Source organism: Serinus canaria, chromosome 6, assembly GCF_022539315.1.
Source record: "Serinus canaria isolate serCan28SL12 chromosome 6, serCan2020, whole genome shotgun sequence".
In the NCBI taxonomy this organism is placed as follows: domain Eukaryota; kingdom Metazoa; phylum Chordata; class Aves; order Passeriformes; family Fringillidae; genus Serinus; species Serinus canaria.
Genome location: NC_066320.1, coordinates 1 through 14,072, shown reverse-complemented (window position 1 = coordinate 14,072; position 14,072 = coordinate 1). Strand labels below are relative to the sequence as shown.

The 14,072-nt window shown below is 51.0% G+C and overlaps 1 protein-coding gene across 1 annotated transcript; it reads right to left on the bottom strand.

Moving 5' to 3' along the window:
• Positions 1 to 8,297: 8,297 nt before the first annotated feature.
• Positions 8,298 to 13,669, bottom strand: LOC108963832 (zinc finger protein 239-like). The gene is made up of 4 exons (XM_050976416.1): positions 13,547 to 13,669; positions 9,421 to 9,482; positions 8,648 to 9,274; positions 8,298 to 8,561 (listed from the first exon to the last, which is right to left on the bottom strand). Exons 2-4 carry the CDS (start codon positions 9,436 to 9,438, stop codon positions 8,298 to 8,300), a joined length of 909 nt encoding a protein of 302 aa, XP_050832373.1. The 5' UTR covers positions 9,439 to 9,482; positions 13,547 to 13,669.
• Between the last annotated feature and the right edge of the window lie 403 nt (positions 13,670 to 14,072).

Sequence of the window (14,072 nt, the reverse complement as noted above, 5' to 3'; positions counted from 1 at the left end):
CCCGTCCCTGCTCGGCCCGTCTCGGATCTGCCTCCGCCGGGCTCTCTCCGTACTGGCTGTGTAGCTGCTGGAAGAGCCGCTGGCTCTGGTTCTGGCGGAGCAGCACGGTCTTATGTCTCGTCCTGGCGCGGACTCTGGCCCAGCCCCGGCGAGACCCCGGCCCCGAAGGATGCCCCTGCCGCGTTTCCGCCCGCAGCCGCTCCGCTGCCGCCCAGCTCCCGCCCTGTGGCCGACAGCGTGGCCAGCAGCTTCCCCGCTCCGAGCTCCGCCGCTTGCCAGCTCGGCCGCCGGCTCCGAGCCGCCACAGCCCGGGGCAGCTTGGCAAGCAGCATCGCGCTGGGCGGGCGGGTGCCCCGGGCAGAAGAGCGAGAGCGTGGTGCACGGGCGGAGAAGCCTCCCCTAGAGCAGCTCTACAGGGAGGGCACCCTGCTGGGTAGCCGCGGCTTCAGCAGCGTTTACTCCGGGACCCGGCTCGCCGACGGCGCCACGGTAAGAGACGGGGCCGGGTGGGAGGGGGTGCGGCGGCCGGCGGGCGAGGAGCTCAGCCCGCCGCTCGCCTTGGCTCGCAGGTGACCATCAAGTGAGTGTCCTAGGACCGCATCTCGGAGTGGGCGGGGCTGGTGAGTGAGCGGGGCCAGCGGGTGGAGCCGGCGGGGCGTGCCGGGCGGGGCGAAGGCGAGGCCCGGCAGGGTGGCAGCCGGAACACTGCGAGGGGAGCGAGCATGAGACCAATCACAGATTCCCCCTGTTGCGTTCCACAGCAGCAGATAAGAATTGTTTACAGTTTGTTCTTGAGGCCTCTCAGCTTCTCAGGAGGGAAAAATCCTAAGGAAAGGATTTTTCATAAAACATGTCGGTGACAGCCCCTGTCTGGAGGACACGCTCTGTGCCCCGATGAAATCAAGATGAGTCCCCAGCCGGCGCAGGGGTGGAGGGTTGCTGGTGCTTCCAGGCAGGGCAGGGCTCGGCCTGGCCCTGCACCAGAGGTTCCCTGCTTGGAGGCACTGGAGAATAATAATTTTTCTGCCAGCCCACGAGCTGCTTTTTGGCGGGACAGGGGATGGATATTGTGGAAAGGGAGCTGGCTGCTGACCTTGCTGACAGCTTCTGCCAGCCTGCCTGGCACGGGCTGAGGCGGGGGCAGCCTGACAAAAGCATCCATCCATGTGGATGGTGGGGAGCAGAGGGGGGGTGGGACGGGTTCCGGAGCTGTGCCCCAGCTGGTCTGCTCTGCAGGCCCTTGAGGAAGGGGCACATTTATGGGTGGGAAAGGTGGGGATTTTCCCCAGCCGTGGGCAGGTTTAATTCTCGCATGGAGTGGTCAGACCCTCCTCAGGCCTGTGCAACAGTGAAAGGCTTTGTGCTTTTTCTTGTTTCCAAGTCTTGTTTTGAATTGACTTCCATTCAATTTTTCTCTGTTTTTCCCAGGAGGATTTCACCTGGTGCCCGGACTGGACGGGGAGGCTCCTGCAGTGTCTGTGGAGCACATCCAGTGCCAGCACCCCAGGGGCCACGGTCTGCAGGGACAGCCCCTTCCAGAAGGACGAGGACCTGGTGCGGGATCGGCTCCTCTCCTGGCAGCAGCTCTCCAGAGGTGGGCACCCGGCTCCACAGCTCGGCTGGCAGAAGGGCTCTGGGCAGGCGGCAGCAGGCACACGGGCATCCCGCTCTTGCAGCTGCTGAGGAGGTTGCTGTGCCGTGATTAAGCAGAGGAGGTGGAACGTGGCCTGCCACGCTGCCCTTCAAACAGAGAATGCCATTCAGAGAATGGGTCGGGAGGTTTGGGCTCTGAGCTCAGCCAGCAGCCTGGCCTGGGCACAGGTCATGGCAGGACAGGGGGACAGGAGCCTGCTGTGACTGACCGTGGCTCTCTGGTTTCTCTCCGCAGGCTGCCAGGCTGGGAGGGCTGGAGGGCAGCCCGTGTTCATTTGCTGTCAAAAAGAAATTTGGTTTTTTTTGTCATTGTCATCATCGGAGCATTTCTTTCATCCTTTTCCAAGCTTTTGGCCTCCTGTGATAAATGGATGTGATTTGTGCTAACAAAATCTGGTGGTTTATACCATCTGGACTCTATTGTGGTCTATACCATTTTTTCTTTCCTGCATAGGTAAAATACCATGTATCAAATTTGATCAAAAACAGAAATGAGGGAGTGTAAAAACCTGGATATGTGGGAAGTAGAAGATACCAAAATTCAGCCTTTAATAAAAAGCATGAATCAATATTATACAAAGAGAAGATGGGGGAAATTGTGATTAATGGATGTGGTTTGTGCTAACAAAATTGTAATTATATAAATATTTTTGGAAAAAAATTGGAAAGGTATCTGTGATTCATGTTATGAAGCAGATGGGTTTCTTTGTAGTTGATACATGTGGGAAACAGGATACAGGAGATTGGAATGGCCTTGATGAACAAAAGTTAGGAAGACTCCCAAGTCAGAATTGGCATCAAGACGAAGTTAGGACAACTCCCAGGACAGGATCGGCCATGACATGAATAACGTTGGGACAATTCCAGACAGGGAGTCTAAAGTAGTGTTCCTATCTATAAAATAAAAAGGCTTAATTGGAACACAGTGCTTACTTACATAACACAGGACTTGGGGCACGTGCACAGCCTGTCAGGTTATTCAGAGGACAGCGAGGAAGACTGTCGGCCTTCCTCCAAGGAGAGCCCCAGAGAGCCAGAAGCCCCCTTAGCCACAGCAGCACCATGTGCTGTGAGTGTGGTGATGTCGATTTCAAGAATCAGAAACAGGAGGAGATTTACAGGAAAATATTGATGAATATGTATTAGCACACAGTACATAAGTTGTGTTTGGATCCTTTTGCCTTTTGCACGTGAGGCAGGGTGGGAAGCCCTCCCCGTACCCCAATCAATTGGTTTTGCTTATGCTTTATCCAAACCACTGCTAAATTTCTTTTTGTAACTACTGGATTCTATTTGATTGTATTATTTTATCTCAGTTAAAACTGCTGCTAAATTTTAAGTTTGTGGTTTATTAAATTAGAGATATGGGACCTTAAATATAACATCAAGAATATGACTTAATAGTTTACAAAACCAAAATTAATATTATTCAGCTGAATTAACAAGGAATAGAAAAGCATTTGAGACTTAATCACAAAGGATAAAGTAACAGAAATTATTATTATTAATCACTTGATTAAATGAATATGTTTTACCCTAATGAGTCAATAGCTCAGTCTCCTCTGGCTGTTGATCTCCTCCCCAGACGGGGTGCAGTTCTTTCATCTCCTCTTCACGAGGGGCACAGTCCTTAGGGTTTGGTCTCAGCTTGGCATGGGGTGTTGTTTTTTGGATGATGATGACTGCCAAAAGCCCCTAAATCCCCCAAAACCCCCAATCCCTAAACCCCACCAACCTCCCCCACCCTCAGGATGAATTTTTCATTCATTTCAGGTAATTTTGGGTGGATTTGGGGGGATTTGGGTACCTTATGCATCTTTAAGTGGGCATAGGATTCAAACCCACTCAAAATGCCCCCCGAAAATCCCTCCAAATCTCCCCCAGATCCCCTCAGGATGGATTCGGAGGTAATTTTTGGTTATATTCAGGTAAATCTGGGTCAATTCTGGGTGGATTTGGGTGATCCCGGACACCAAATTTGGCATAGATTCAAACCCAGCCAAAATCCCCCCAAATCTTCTCAAAACTCTCCAAATTCCCCCTGCCCCCCTGGGGTCAGATTTTGGGTGGACTTGGGTTAATTTGGAGGAAATTTTAGGTGAATTTTGGTACCTTGTGGATGCCCAAGGGGCTGAAGGATTCAAACCAAACCAAAATCCCCCCAGATCCCCTCAAAACCCCCTTCAAATTTCCCCTAGAGCCCCTCAGGATGAGTTCGGAGGTAATTTTGGGTGGATTTGGGGTTAATTTTGGGTCCTTTTGTGAAGCAGTGCAGGCCCCGGGCACAGGGCTTGGAGCGGGGCTGAGCAGTGGGGCAGGAAGGGGGGGATGGAGAGAGGTGGGAAACCCCCCTGAGGATCCTCTGATGGGGACACCCCTAAAAAGTTCTATGCCAGGACTGAGAAACAAACGGGACTTTTGGTTTTTTTGGTCTTCAGGTTGATTTTTCTCTTATAAAAGTTCAGCATGCTGTCTGCACAGCAGACTTAGCGTACAAAGAGAAGGCACCAAAAGTCACAAGACACACAGGTTCAACGTCTTTTAAAATTATTTTGTCCAATTAACTCTTAGAAGACATTTTATTTCTACCTTTCTACCAGTAACTAATTCTTTGTCTGCCACTCACATCTGGATTGCAGCTCTTTCCAACCAGTCACCCTGTGCTCCCAACACAGCAGAAAATGGAGGAGATGAAGAACAAGAAGGAGATCAGGCAATGCCCAAAATCCTCCATCTTGTCTTCTATCCACCCTCATACTAAAAACCCAAAGCTCTCAGTTTTTCACCCTGTGATAAACTACACTACTCTCTATTGCACACACTCGTAGATCCCAATTCATCCCAAAGTCCTGGAAGCTTTCTCCATGGACAAAAGTTAAAAGCAGTGTTCTCTTGGGGATCAGGACTTCTCAGGACAGGCAGGGAGACATTCCCTGTGCCCTGGGTTCCAACAGCAGAGGGGAAGGGGAGGTTGGGGACAGGAAAAGAAGGACTTGGGAAGGAAAAAAGGGGAACCTTAAACAGCGTAGTAAGCGCCATTTCTAGAGGGAGGGCCCGGGACGGCGCGGCCGTCACCTTCCCGGGTAGGTGTGGATACACAATCCAGGTCAGATTTCCCATGGATCCATCTGGGAAACATTAGGGAGCTGGAGATGAAGAATTCTGAACAACCTCGCAGGTGGTGTTTGTGACAATTGTTTTCCTCATGGATTGTTTACCCCAAGGGGGGTCTTTTCTTAATTAGTCAATTATGTGAAATGTAAAATAACCAATCAGGTCCACCTGTATCAGGACTGAGTATAAAAAAATGGGTTTCCTAATAAAGATGATTATTGGCCTTCTGAAGATGCACGGAGCGTGTCACTCATTTATCCGTGTCATTTCTGACTCAACAGTGACAGGCAGGGAAGGGGGGACATGGAAAGACAGGTGGGGAAGGAGGACACAGGATGGAGAGAGGACAGCAGCGCTCCCGTGTCACTTCTGGATGGATTCTGTCCCTTGTTCTGCCTTCAGGAAAAGGGGGAGAGGGTGGCACAGAGCGTTGGGAAGGATGAAATTTTGATAAGTTTAACAGATATGCATGCTTGGCAGAAAGATTTTTGAATGCAAAATCTGAAGAAGGAATAGAAATGAAAGCAAGTTTTGATATAGAAGAAAAGAATTGCTGAGCCAGTCTTACTGGGTAACTAAGGCAAAGGGTATGCTGGTTAGAAGGGGTTTTTATGGCTTAGAGCAAAGGATAAATCCATGTCAAACAGATGTTTTTACCAAGCAAAAATATTCCACAGGCAAACAAGACTGTCAATATTGCAAACAGAAAAAAGGTCTCAGAATTTTCCATTGCAAGAAAACTGAAAAACAACTTCTAGCTTAAACTAACGTACTTACTTTTAGTGATTGGAGAATAGTAACATGAATATGGTAATTACAGGAGTTATGATAAACTATAGGTAAAAGTAAAGGTGGAGATTGGTTCTTCTGTGTTAAGATGCTCAGCAAAGCAGAATATATAATGCACTATAACCAAAGCTCAAGGGTGTCCAGGCTTGTCTCCATCAGGAGCTGACCCTGGACTGCTGTAACATCTTGGATACAATAAACTGCATTTTGAAGAGCTGCCTGGAATTCCACATCCCTCATTTAGGCTCTTACAGGAAAGGGACATGGGGTGACGGAGAGATAGCAGCAACCCCGTGCTGTGCTGGCAGTTTTCACTCCTTGCTGCACTCTTGGGATCAAGAATTCCCAAGAGTTACCCTTTTCACAGGAGAGTGAACATGTTTTTTCACATTTAGGAACCATTTAAGTGTTTTAGTTTTTCATGGGAGGGAGTTTTGAACAGCTGCAAGTGGCTAATCTGCCTGCAACAAGGACCATTCCACGGGCTCTTGCCAACTTTCCCGACACGTCTGCTGCAGCTCACGGAGGGTGAAGCCCTGGAGGCTCCTTAGGGGCGGTTATGGAGGATTGCAGGCAGCGCCTCGATGCCCTGGATCAGTGGTGCCCCTCCTGGAAACCCCCACGTTTTCCAGTTTCTGTGAAAAACATATTCACCCTCCTGTGAAAATGTAAAAAGTTTAATAAAGGACAATGGGAGACCAGGACCATGGAGCAAAGATTATTACAGCTGGATGCATCTTGGCATTCAGCCAGGAGCACATTGTTACCTTCGGGGATCCCCCTGAATTACCTTTTCCTTTACATCAGCCTGGTGCATAGTCATAGACCCTCATGCATAGCAAACTTTTCCTCCCAAACTAGTTCACATGCTCCAAGACCTGTTTAGCATGGCCCCTCCTTGGATCTGCCTTTTAAGAGCATGCAGATTCCTTGGTTGTGGTTTTAGTGCATTCTTATCACCTCCAGTTTTGGGCCTTGGTCCACTCTGCCTTCAGACAGGGAGTGCTGATAGTTGGCAGATGTGTCCTCATCCTGTGTGCATTGGATGTTATCCCATCCCAGCAGGCATTTTAACACAAGCAGCTATTTCACTAAGCTTAATTAAAAACAGAAATAAAAACTATATATCATTATAACAAAGTTACTTAAACACCACAGATATAAAATCCTCTTAAATATCTCTGAAAAGCCAATATCTCAATATGTATCATAACAATAAACCTCTCACTGAGTGATGGTAGATGTCAGTCCCATGGCCCAGTCCCAGTACTGGGAATTTTGCTCCCCTTACTGGGAATTCCCCTTCCCATAAGCTTTTTACCCCCATGTTTTCAAGGTCACTATTGTTGTAGATACATATTATAATATTGGCTTTTTGCAGATATTAAAATGGATTTTATATCTGTGGTGCTAAAGTAACTTTGTTATTGTCTTGGTTTGAAAAGCCAGGTGTCTGCTAAGGAAGGCAGGAGCCTCCCCTGGAATGGAAAATGCAAACCCCTTCCCTCTGAATTGTTATAATTTTGAAATTAAGGGGCTCTCAGGCAAACATATGGAGAAAGGAATAACAGTTCTTTTTTTTGGAAAACTTAAAAATACAAATGCAGTAGTACAAACAAAACCACTGACAGAGTCAGAACAGGACCTGACTCCCTGTGGGTCAGGGTGTTGGCAGCAGTCCCAGTCAATGGTGGCTGCAGCCCTCCTGCAGTGCCAGGTGTGGTTCTGTTGGAGCAGTGATCCTGGAGAAGGGTGGAGTTTTTCTCTGAAGGTCCGGGGGTGCTGTAGATGGACCTGGTTTTCCTCTGGGAATCCAGTGGGAAAAGACTGATCCTCTGGAGGCAATCCAGTGGGGAAGAAAGCTGCTTCTCTGGAAATCCATTGGAAAAGGCTGCCTGCAGTGTTCCAAACCTCAGATTCTATCCAGGTAGGAATGCTTGGCTCCTCCCCCGGGGCAGTTAATCTCATAATGGCATGATGTCATTTTATCAACCAGGCAGTAACACTCAATGGCCCATTAACAAAAGATAATTAATAAATATTAGCCTATTATCAGAAGATACCTCCTAGAGGGAGGATTGGTTGTGGAAGAGATAAACTGCCCAATGAACAGAAGATAACTGCCCCACCTCTGACAGGTAGCAAACAGAACACACTTATCTCGCAATCCAGGACCTGTCCTCACTGGCTGCCCCCATTCTCCAGAGTTCATGGCATCCAGGGAGGCTGCAGCTGCCGGTGCCGGGAACAAATGAGTCGGGTCTTGGTTTCAGAGAGCTCCAGAATCCATTTCTGACCCCAAAAGACAGGGCAAAGACAGGGCTGTGGAGTTTTTATAGGGTATCCCAGGGGTAGAGGTAGGGTTTGGGTCAGGGGAGGAGTTCTTAGCAACACAAGAAGGGTGAGATCAAATTCCTGCCTCTTAGCAACAGGGGCATCCACACAGAACGTGTCGCCAAATGCTAAATTCCCCCTCAAACACCTGTGAAATGGTGGAACTTTAGACATCTTTGATCAATTTCCTTCATTTAACCCTCTTTCTGCTATTTTTAAGGGATGAAGATGAAGCAGAAGAAAATTAAGGCCAAACCAAAAGGAGAAGGAGACAGGTGTGTCAGCAACATGGATCACAGGGAATGTGGGTCAACTGGACTCTGCCTAACGTGGCTTCTCCAGTGGGGGATGGAGTCAGAGCAGCGCACTAAACTCTTCCTGCACTTGGGGCACTCACAGGGCTTCCCTTACTGGTGGCTCCGTTGATGTTTGGTCAAGTGAGAGCGCTGTGAGAAGCTCTTCCCACACTCCTCACACTCATAGGGCCTCTCCCCGGTGTGGATGCGCTGGTGGGTGATGAGGTGGGAGTTGTACTTGAATCCCTTCCCGCAGTCGGGGCAGTGGAAGGGCCTCTCCTCTCTGTGAATCTGATAGTGCTGGAGGAGATAGGAGCTGGTCTTAAACCTCTTCCTGCATTTATCACACTCGTAGGGCCTCTCCCCAGTGTGGATCTTTTGGTGGCGGATCAGTGGACGCTGCTGAGCCTTGCCACATCCCACTTGGGCCTTCCCAGTGGGTCCGGTGCTGATCAGTGGGCTCGGCTGAAGCTTTTCCCACACTCATCACACTTGTAGGGCCGTTCCCCAGTGTGGATCCTCTGGTGCCTGATCAGGGTGGAGCTCTGGCTGAAGCTCTTCCCACATTCCTCACACTCGTGGGGCCTTTCCCCAGTGTGGATTTGTCGGTGCATGACAAGATGGGAGCTGTGCCTGAAGCCCTGCCCACAGTTGGGGCAGCAGAAGGGCCTCTCCTCTGTGTGTGTACGCTGGTGCAGGAGGAGACCAGAGCTGGTCTGAAACCTCTTCCTGCACTGATCACACTCAAAGGGCCGTTCCCCAGTGTGGGCCCTCTGGTGCGTGTTCAGGCTGGACTTCCACCTGAAGCTCTTCCCACACTCCCCACACGTGTGGGGCTTCTCCCCACCATGGAGCTGCTCATGCAGCACCAGCTCCGAGCTCTGGTTCCATCTCCGGCCGCCTTCCCGGCCCAGGCTGGCTCTTTCCCCCTCAGATCCCTGGGATCTGCGTTTGCAGCCCCTCCTCGTGTGGGACCTCCAGGACTCTTCCTCTCCGTTGGGTTCCTGTGCCACGGAGCCACTCAAAATGGCCTCTTCCACCAGGTTCTGCCCCAGGGATTTGTCCTCCCTGCTCTCCATGCTCAGCTCCTGTTCTGGGGGAGGAAGGACAAGGACAGGATGGGATTTGCCTCCGTGCCACAGGCAAGGGGAAGGAGATCCCCCCAGGGCTGTCCTGCAGCCAGGGGCTGTGCTGGGCTGGGAGATGGCGCAGCAAAGACTTCCTTCTCACCTGCCTCAGTGTCCCGGGGCATCTTCCTCTTCCTCACAGCCTCCCAGGGGTTGGCAACGGGAAATCCTGGTTTGGGGAAAACAAGGGATGAGCACATTGGCTTTGAAGGTCCTTCTGCCCAAGTCCATCTCTACAAGTCACCGGCCATCTGGGCTCCAGAAAAACTTCCCAAACACCAGGATTCAGCCCTGGAAAAGCCTCCCAGGAGTTCCCCGTCCCTGGTCCCTCCCCTCTGCTGTCCAGGGTTCCCCCCGTACCAGCTGCTGGGGGTCATGCTTGGATTGGGGGTCCCCCTTCTCCTCAGTGCCCACCCTGCCCAGGCTGCTGGCAGTCCCAGCAATCCCAAAAGCTCCCCCCTCTTCGCTCTCCCCATTTCGGGATGCCGGGGCTGTTTGGGCTCCCAGGGTCCCTTCTCCCCTCACTCTCTGCTCTGGGCTGCAGCGGCTCCAAGGAGTATCCCCTGCCCCTCTCCAGGCTCTTGAGGGTTCCACCAATGGAGGCGCTCCCCCCTCTCTGGGCTCCCCACTTTGGGTTCCTGGGGGACACAGGGCTCTGCTCCTCCAGGTTGCCTCTGCCAGCAGCCACCACTGGCATCCCTGATGTCCCCCCCAAGGGGCCTTTCCCACTCAGCCTTGGACTTCTTCATTCTCCAAACATCCCCCAAAAAAACCCAACTGGGAGTGACTGGGAGTGACTGGGAACATGCTGGAGGGAACTGGGCTATACTGGGAGATACTGGGAGTGACTGGAACAATAGTGAGGGTGAAAGAGCAACTGGAACCATGTGGAGCACAACTGGTTCATACTGGCAGGGATGGGGAGCACACTGGGCTCATCTTTGGATCATACTGGGAGGGACTGGACTAATACCAGAAATATCTGAAAGCAACTGGGAACACACCCTGCACATCATCCCCCTATACTGGGCCTGACTGGGAGCAAATGGCATCATACTGGGACTGACTGGGTTGATCTAGGAAGCAACTGGAACCATGCTGGAGGCAGCTGGACCATACTGGGAGAGATTGGAAGCAACCGGGATTATACTGTGACCACACTGGGATGGCTGGCATGTTACTGGGATCATACTGGGGTTGAAAGGGAGTGACTGGGATCACACTTTGGGCTACTGGGAGCAACTGAGAGAAACTGGGATCATGCTGCAAGCAAACTGGAGGAACTGGGAAGGACTGGATGCATGCTGGAGGCAACTGGGATATTCTGGGCATGACTGGGGGATCATACTGGGATAACTAACACCTTACTGGGGCCACTGGTTGTGTCTGGAAATGACTACAGACATGCTGGGGGCAACTGGGATATACTGGGAGTGTCTGTAACCATACTGGGGGGACTGGAACCACACTGGGGGGAACTGGGAGTGAGTGGGATCATGCTGGCAGGGACTGGATGTGACTGGGACTAGAGCAGAGCCAACTGGGTTCAACTGGGACCATACTGGGAGTGTCTGTAACCATAGTGCAGTTATGGAACCACACTGGGAACAGCTGGGCCCATGCTGGGAAACAAGTGGGATCACATTGGGGGCACTGGTATCAGACTGGGAATGTCTGGGAGCAACTGGGATTAGACTGCAAGTGACTGGGATCATACTGGAGTGGCTACAATCATACTGGTATTATACTGGGTATGAATGGAACCTGACTGGGGCTTACTGGGAGCTACTGGGCCCATGGTGGGAGGAAAATGTGGACACACTGGGAGCAACTGGGATCAGCTGGAAGGTATTGGAATCATGCTGAGAGGACTGAGAACACAACTGGGGTAACTGGGATCATACTGAGAGTAACTGGGAAAGACTGGGATCATTCTGAGGTAACTGGAACCTTACTGGGCCAACTGGGATATACTGGGAGTGTCTGTGCCCACCCTGGGGAGACTGGAACCACACTGGGAACAGCTGGGATCATGCAGGGGACAACTCAGACCATGCTTGGGGCAACTGGGCGTGACTGGGACCCTGCTAGGAGGGACTGGGACTATTCGAGGGGCAGCTGGGATCATAATGGAAGGAACAGGGAACAGCTATGCTGGGGGCGACTGGGATCACACTTGAATCACACTGGAAGCAGTTGGATCCATGCTGGGTTACACTGGGATCACACTGATAGTGACTGGAATAATACTGGGGTTGACTGGGAGTGGCTGTAAGCAACTGGAATTGTGGCGAAAGCAACTGGGAGAAAGTGGGAGAGACTAGGAGCATGCTGGCGGTGACTGGGATAAACTGGGAGAGACAGTCATCCCTGGGATCATACTGGAGGCTACTGGGTCATGCTGGCATTGACAGGGAGCAACTGGGATCACACTGGGGGCTACTGGCATCAGATTGGGAGTGACTGGGCTCCTACTGCCACTGCAGACACCAGGACCCCCCAAAAACACCTCCCGGGGATCCCCTGATGTCCCCCCGAGGGCCTCGGCTTTGGGGCCCTGCCAGCTGCAAACATCCCCCCCAAAAAAACCCCAAACCCAGGCACCCCCTGGCATATTTGGGCCGAGATCCCCACCCCGGGCACCTGCAGGATGGTCCCAAAAGGGCCGGGTTTGGTATAAAATCACCCAATAGGGCCTCAAATGCAGCCAAAATCCACCAGGTTTGGCCTAAAATCAGCCAAAGGGGCCCCATAATCTGCCCTAAATCCACACAGTTTGGCTTGAAATCAGCCAAATGGCTTTAAAAGTATCCAAATCGATCTGAAATCCAACCAAAAGGGCCTAAAATTGCCCTAAATGTTTTTAAACCCATACACAATGGCCTAAAATCACCCTCGCATCTCTCAAATGCACCTAAAATCTACCCTGAAAGAACCTGGTTTTTCCTGAATTCACCCAAAGGTACCTAAAATCCACCCAAAAATCCACACAGTTTTGCCTAAAGTCACCCAAACTGGCCTGGAACCCACACAAGGGGACCTAAAATCAACCTAAAATGGCTTGGCTTGACCTAAGAACATAAAAATTCAACCAAATGTGCCAAAAACACCAAAAAAAGGGGACTGAAATCACCTATGAAAGACTGAGGTTCACCCATATGGACCTAAAATCAGCCAAAGTGATCTAAAATCCACCCTCAAACTGCCCAGTTTATCCTAAAATCACCCAAATGCGTACCAACCCCACCAACATGGGCATAAAATCATCCAAAGGGATACAAAATCCCACCTCAAACCCCACCAGATTCAGCTGAAAATCATCCAAAGGGGTCTAAAATCTACCCAGAAAAACTAAGAATCCTTGCCAGGGATCTGAGCCCACCCTAAACCTGCCCAGCTTGGCCCAAAATGCCCCCAAGGGGCCGAGCCTGGGATGGGCTCCAGGCTCGCTCCGGGCCCTCCACATTCGCTCCGGGCTGCGGGGGGGTGGAGTTTTTTGGGGGTTTATTGAAATTTTTGGGGATTTTTTTTTTTTTTTTTTTTTTTTTTTTTTTTTTTAAGGAGGATTAACTAGGCTTTTTTGGGATTTTTGTAAGGATTTGGTGGGGGGGATTGTGGGTTTTTTTGGGTGTTGCAAGGATTTTTTTGGGTCTTTGGGGGAATTCTGTGTGACTTTTTAGGGTTTTGGGGACATTTTTGGGGGACTTGTAGGATTTAATAGGGATTTTGGGATTAGTTGGGATTTGAAGACACTTTGTGGGCTTTTATTTGGATTCTAAGATGTTCTAGTGGGATTTTGTGAGATTTAATTGAGATGTTGTGGGTCTTATTGGGATTTTTGGGGGTTTTAAGGAGATTTTGGTGCCTCTCAGCCCTTCCCCACACCTGGGGACAATCCCAAAGCCCCCTCAGACTACCAAAGACGCCCCCAAAACTCCACTAACAACCCCCAAAATTACAACACGATCCTCCAAAACCCCAGAGAATTCTACAAAATCCCAGTGAAACTCGCCAAAATTAAAAAAACTCCCTAAAATTTAAATAAATCCCGCACCCCCAAAAAAAACCCTGCAAAACCTCAATAAAATCCCTCAAAATCCAAACCCCAATAATTCTCCCCAAAAAACCCAATAATTCCCCCTAAACAACAAAATCCCTCAAAGCCCACAAAAGCCAACACCAAATCCCCAAAATCCCCAGAAAAAAGCCACCCCAAAATCTCCCCAGACTCACTGGGGCCGTCCTGGATCAGGGGGCACTGGCCAGTGGAACAGGAGCCACTTCAGGGTGCCCTCGAAGCTTTTTGGGGAGGGGGCACCATGGGAGACCCCCCCAAAAACACGTATAGGGGGGAACCCCTGCTGTGCCCCCTCCCCCCGAAACCCCCAGACCCCAGTTCAGATTGGGGCTGGGACCCCCCGGGACCCCCAAATCTCCCCCAGAACCCCCAGAGTCCCCCAAGGTTGGCCCACGACCACTCCGGATCCCCAAACCCTCCGCATGACCCCCAAAACCTCCCCAGGACCCTCAGACCCCCCCAGTTCTCCTCTAAATTCACCCCCGACCCTCTTGAGCCCTCCCCCCCGCCAAACCCATCGGACTGCCCCAAATCCCCCTCAGACCCCTCAATCCTCCCCAAACCCTAGGAAATCCACTCAGACTCCCCCAAATTCCCCCCAGACCCACCTCAGAACCCCCAGATCCCCTCACAACCCCCCAGCTCCTCTCACAATCCCCCAAAATCCCCTCAGACCCTCCC

Bases quoted from the DNA above. Each gene is read 5' to 3' on its own strand.
- LOC108963832 (XM_050976416.1), bottom strand. The intron at 8,562-8,647 runs GCCCACTGATCA...CGCCACCAAAAG, and splicing joins GTGGGAAAAGCTTCAGCCGA to ATCCACACTGGGGAGAGGCC.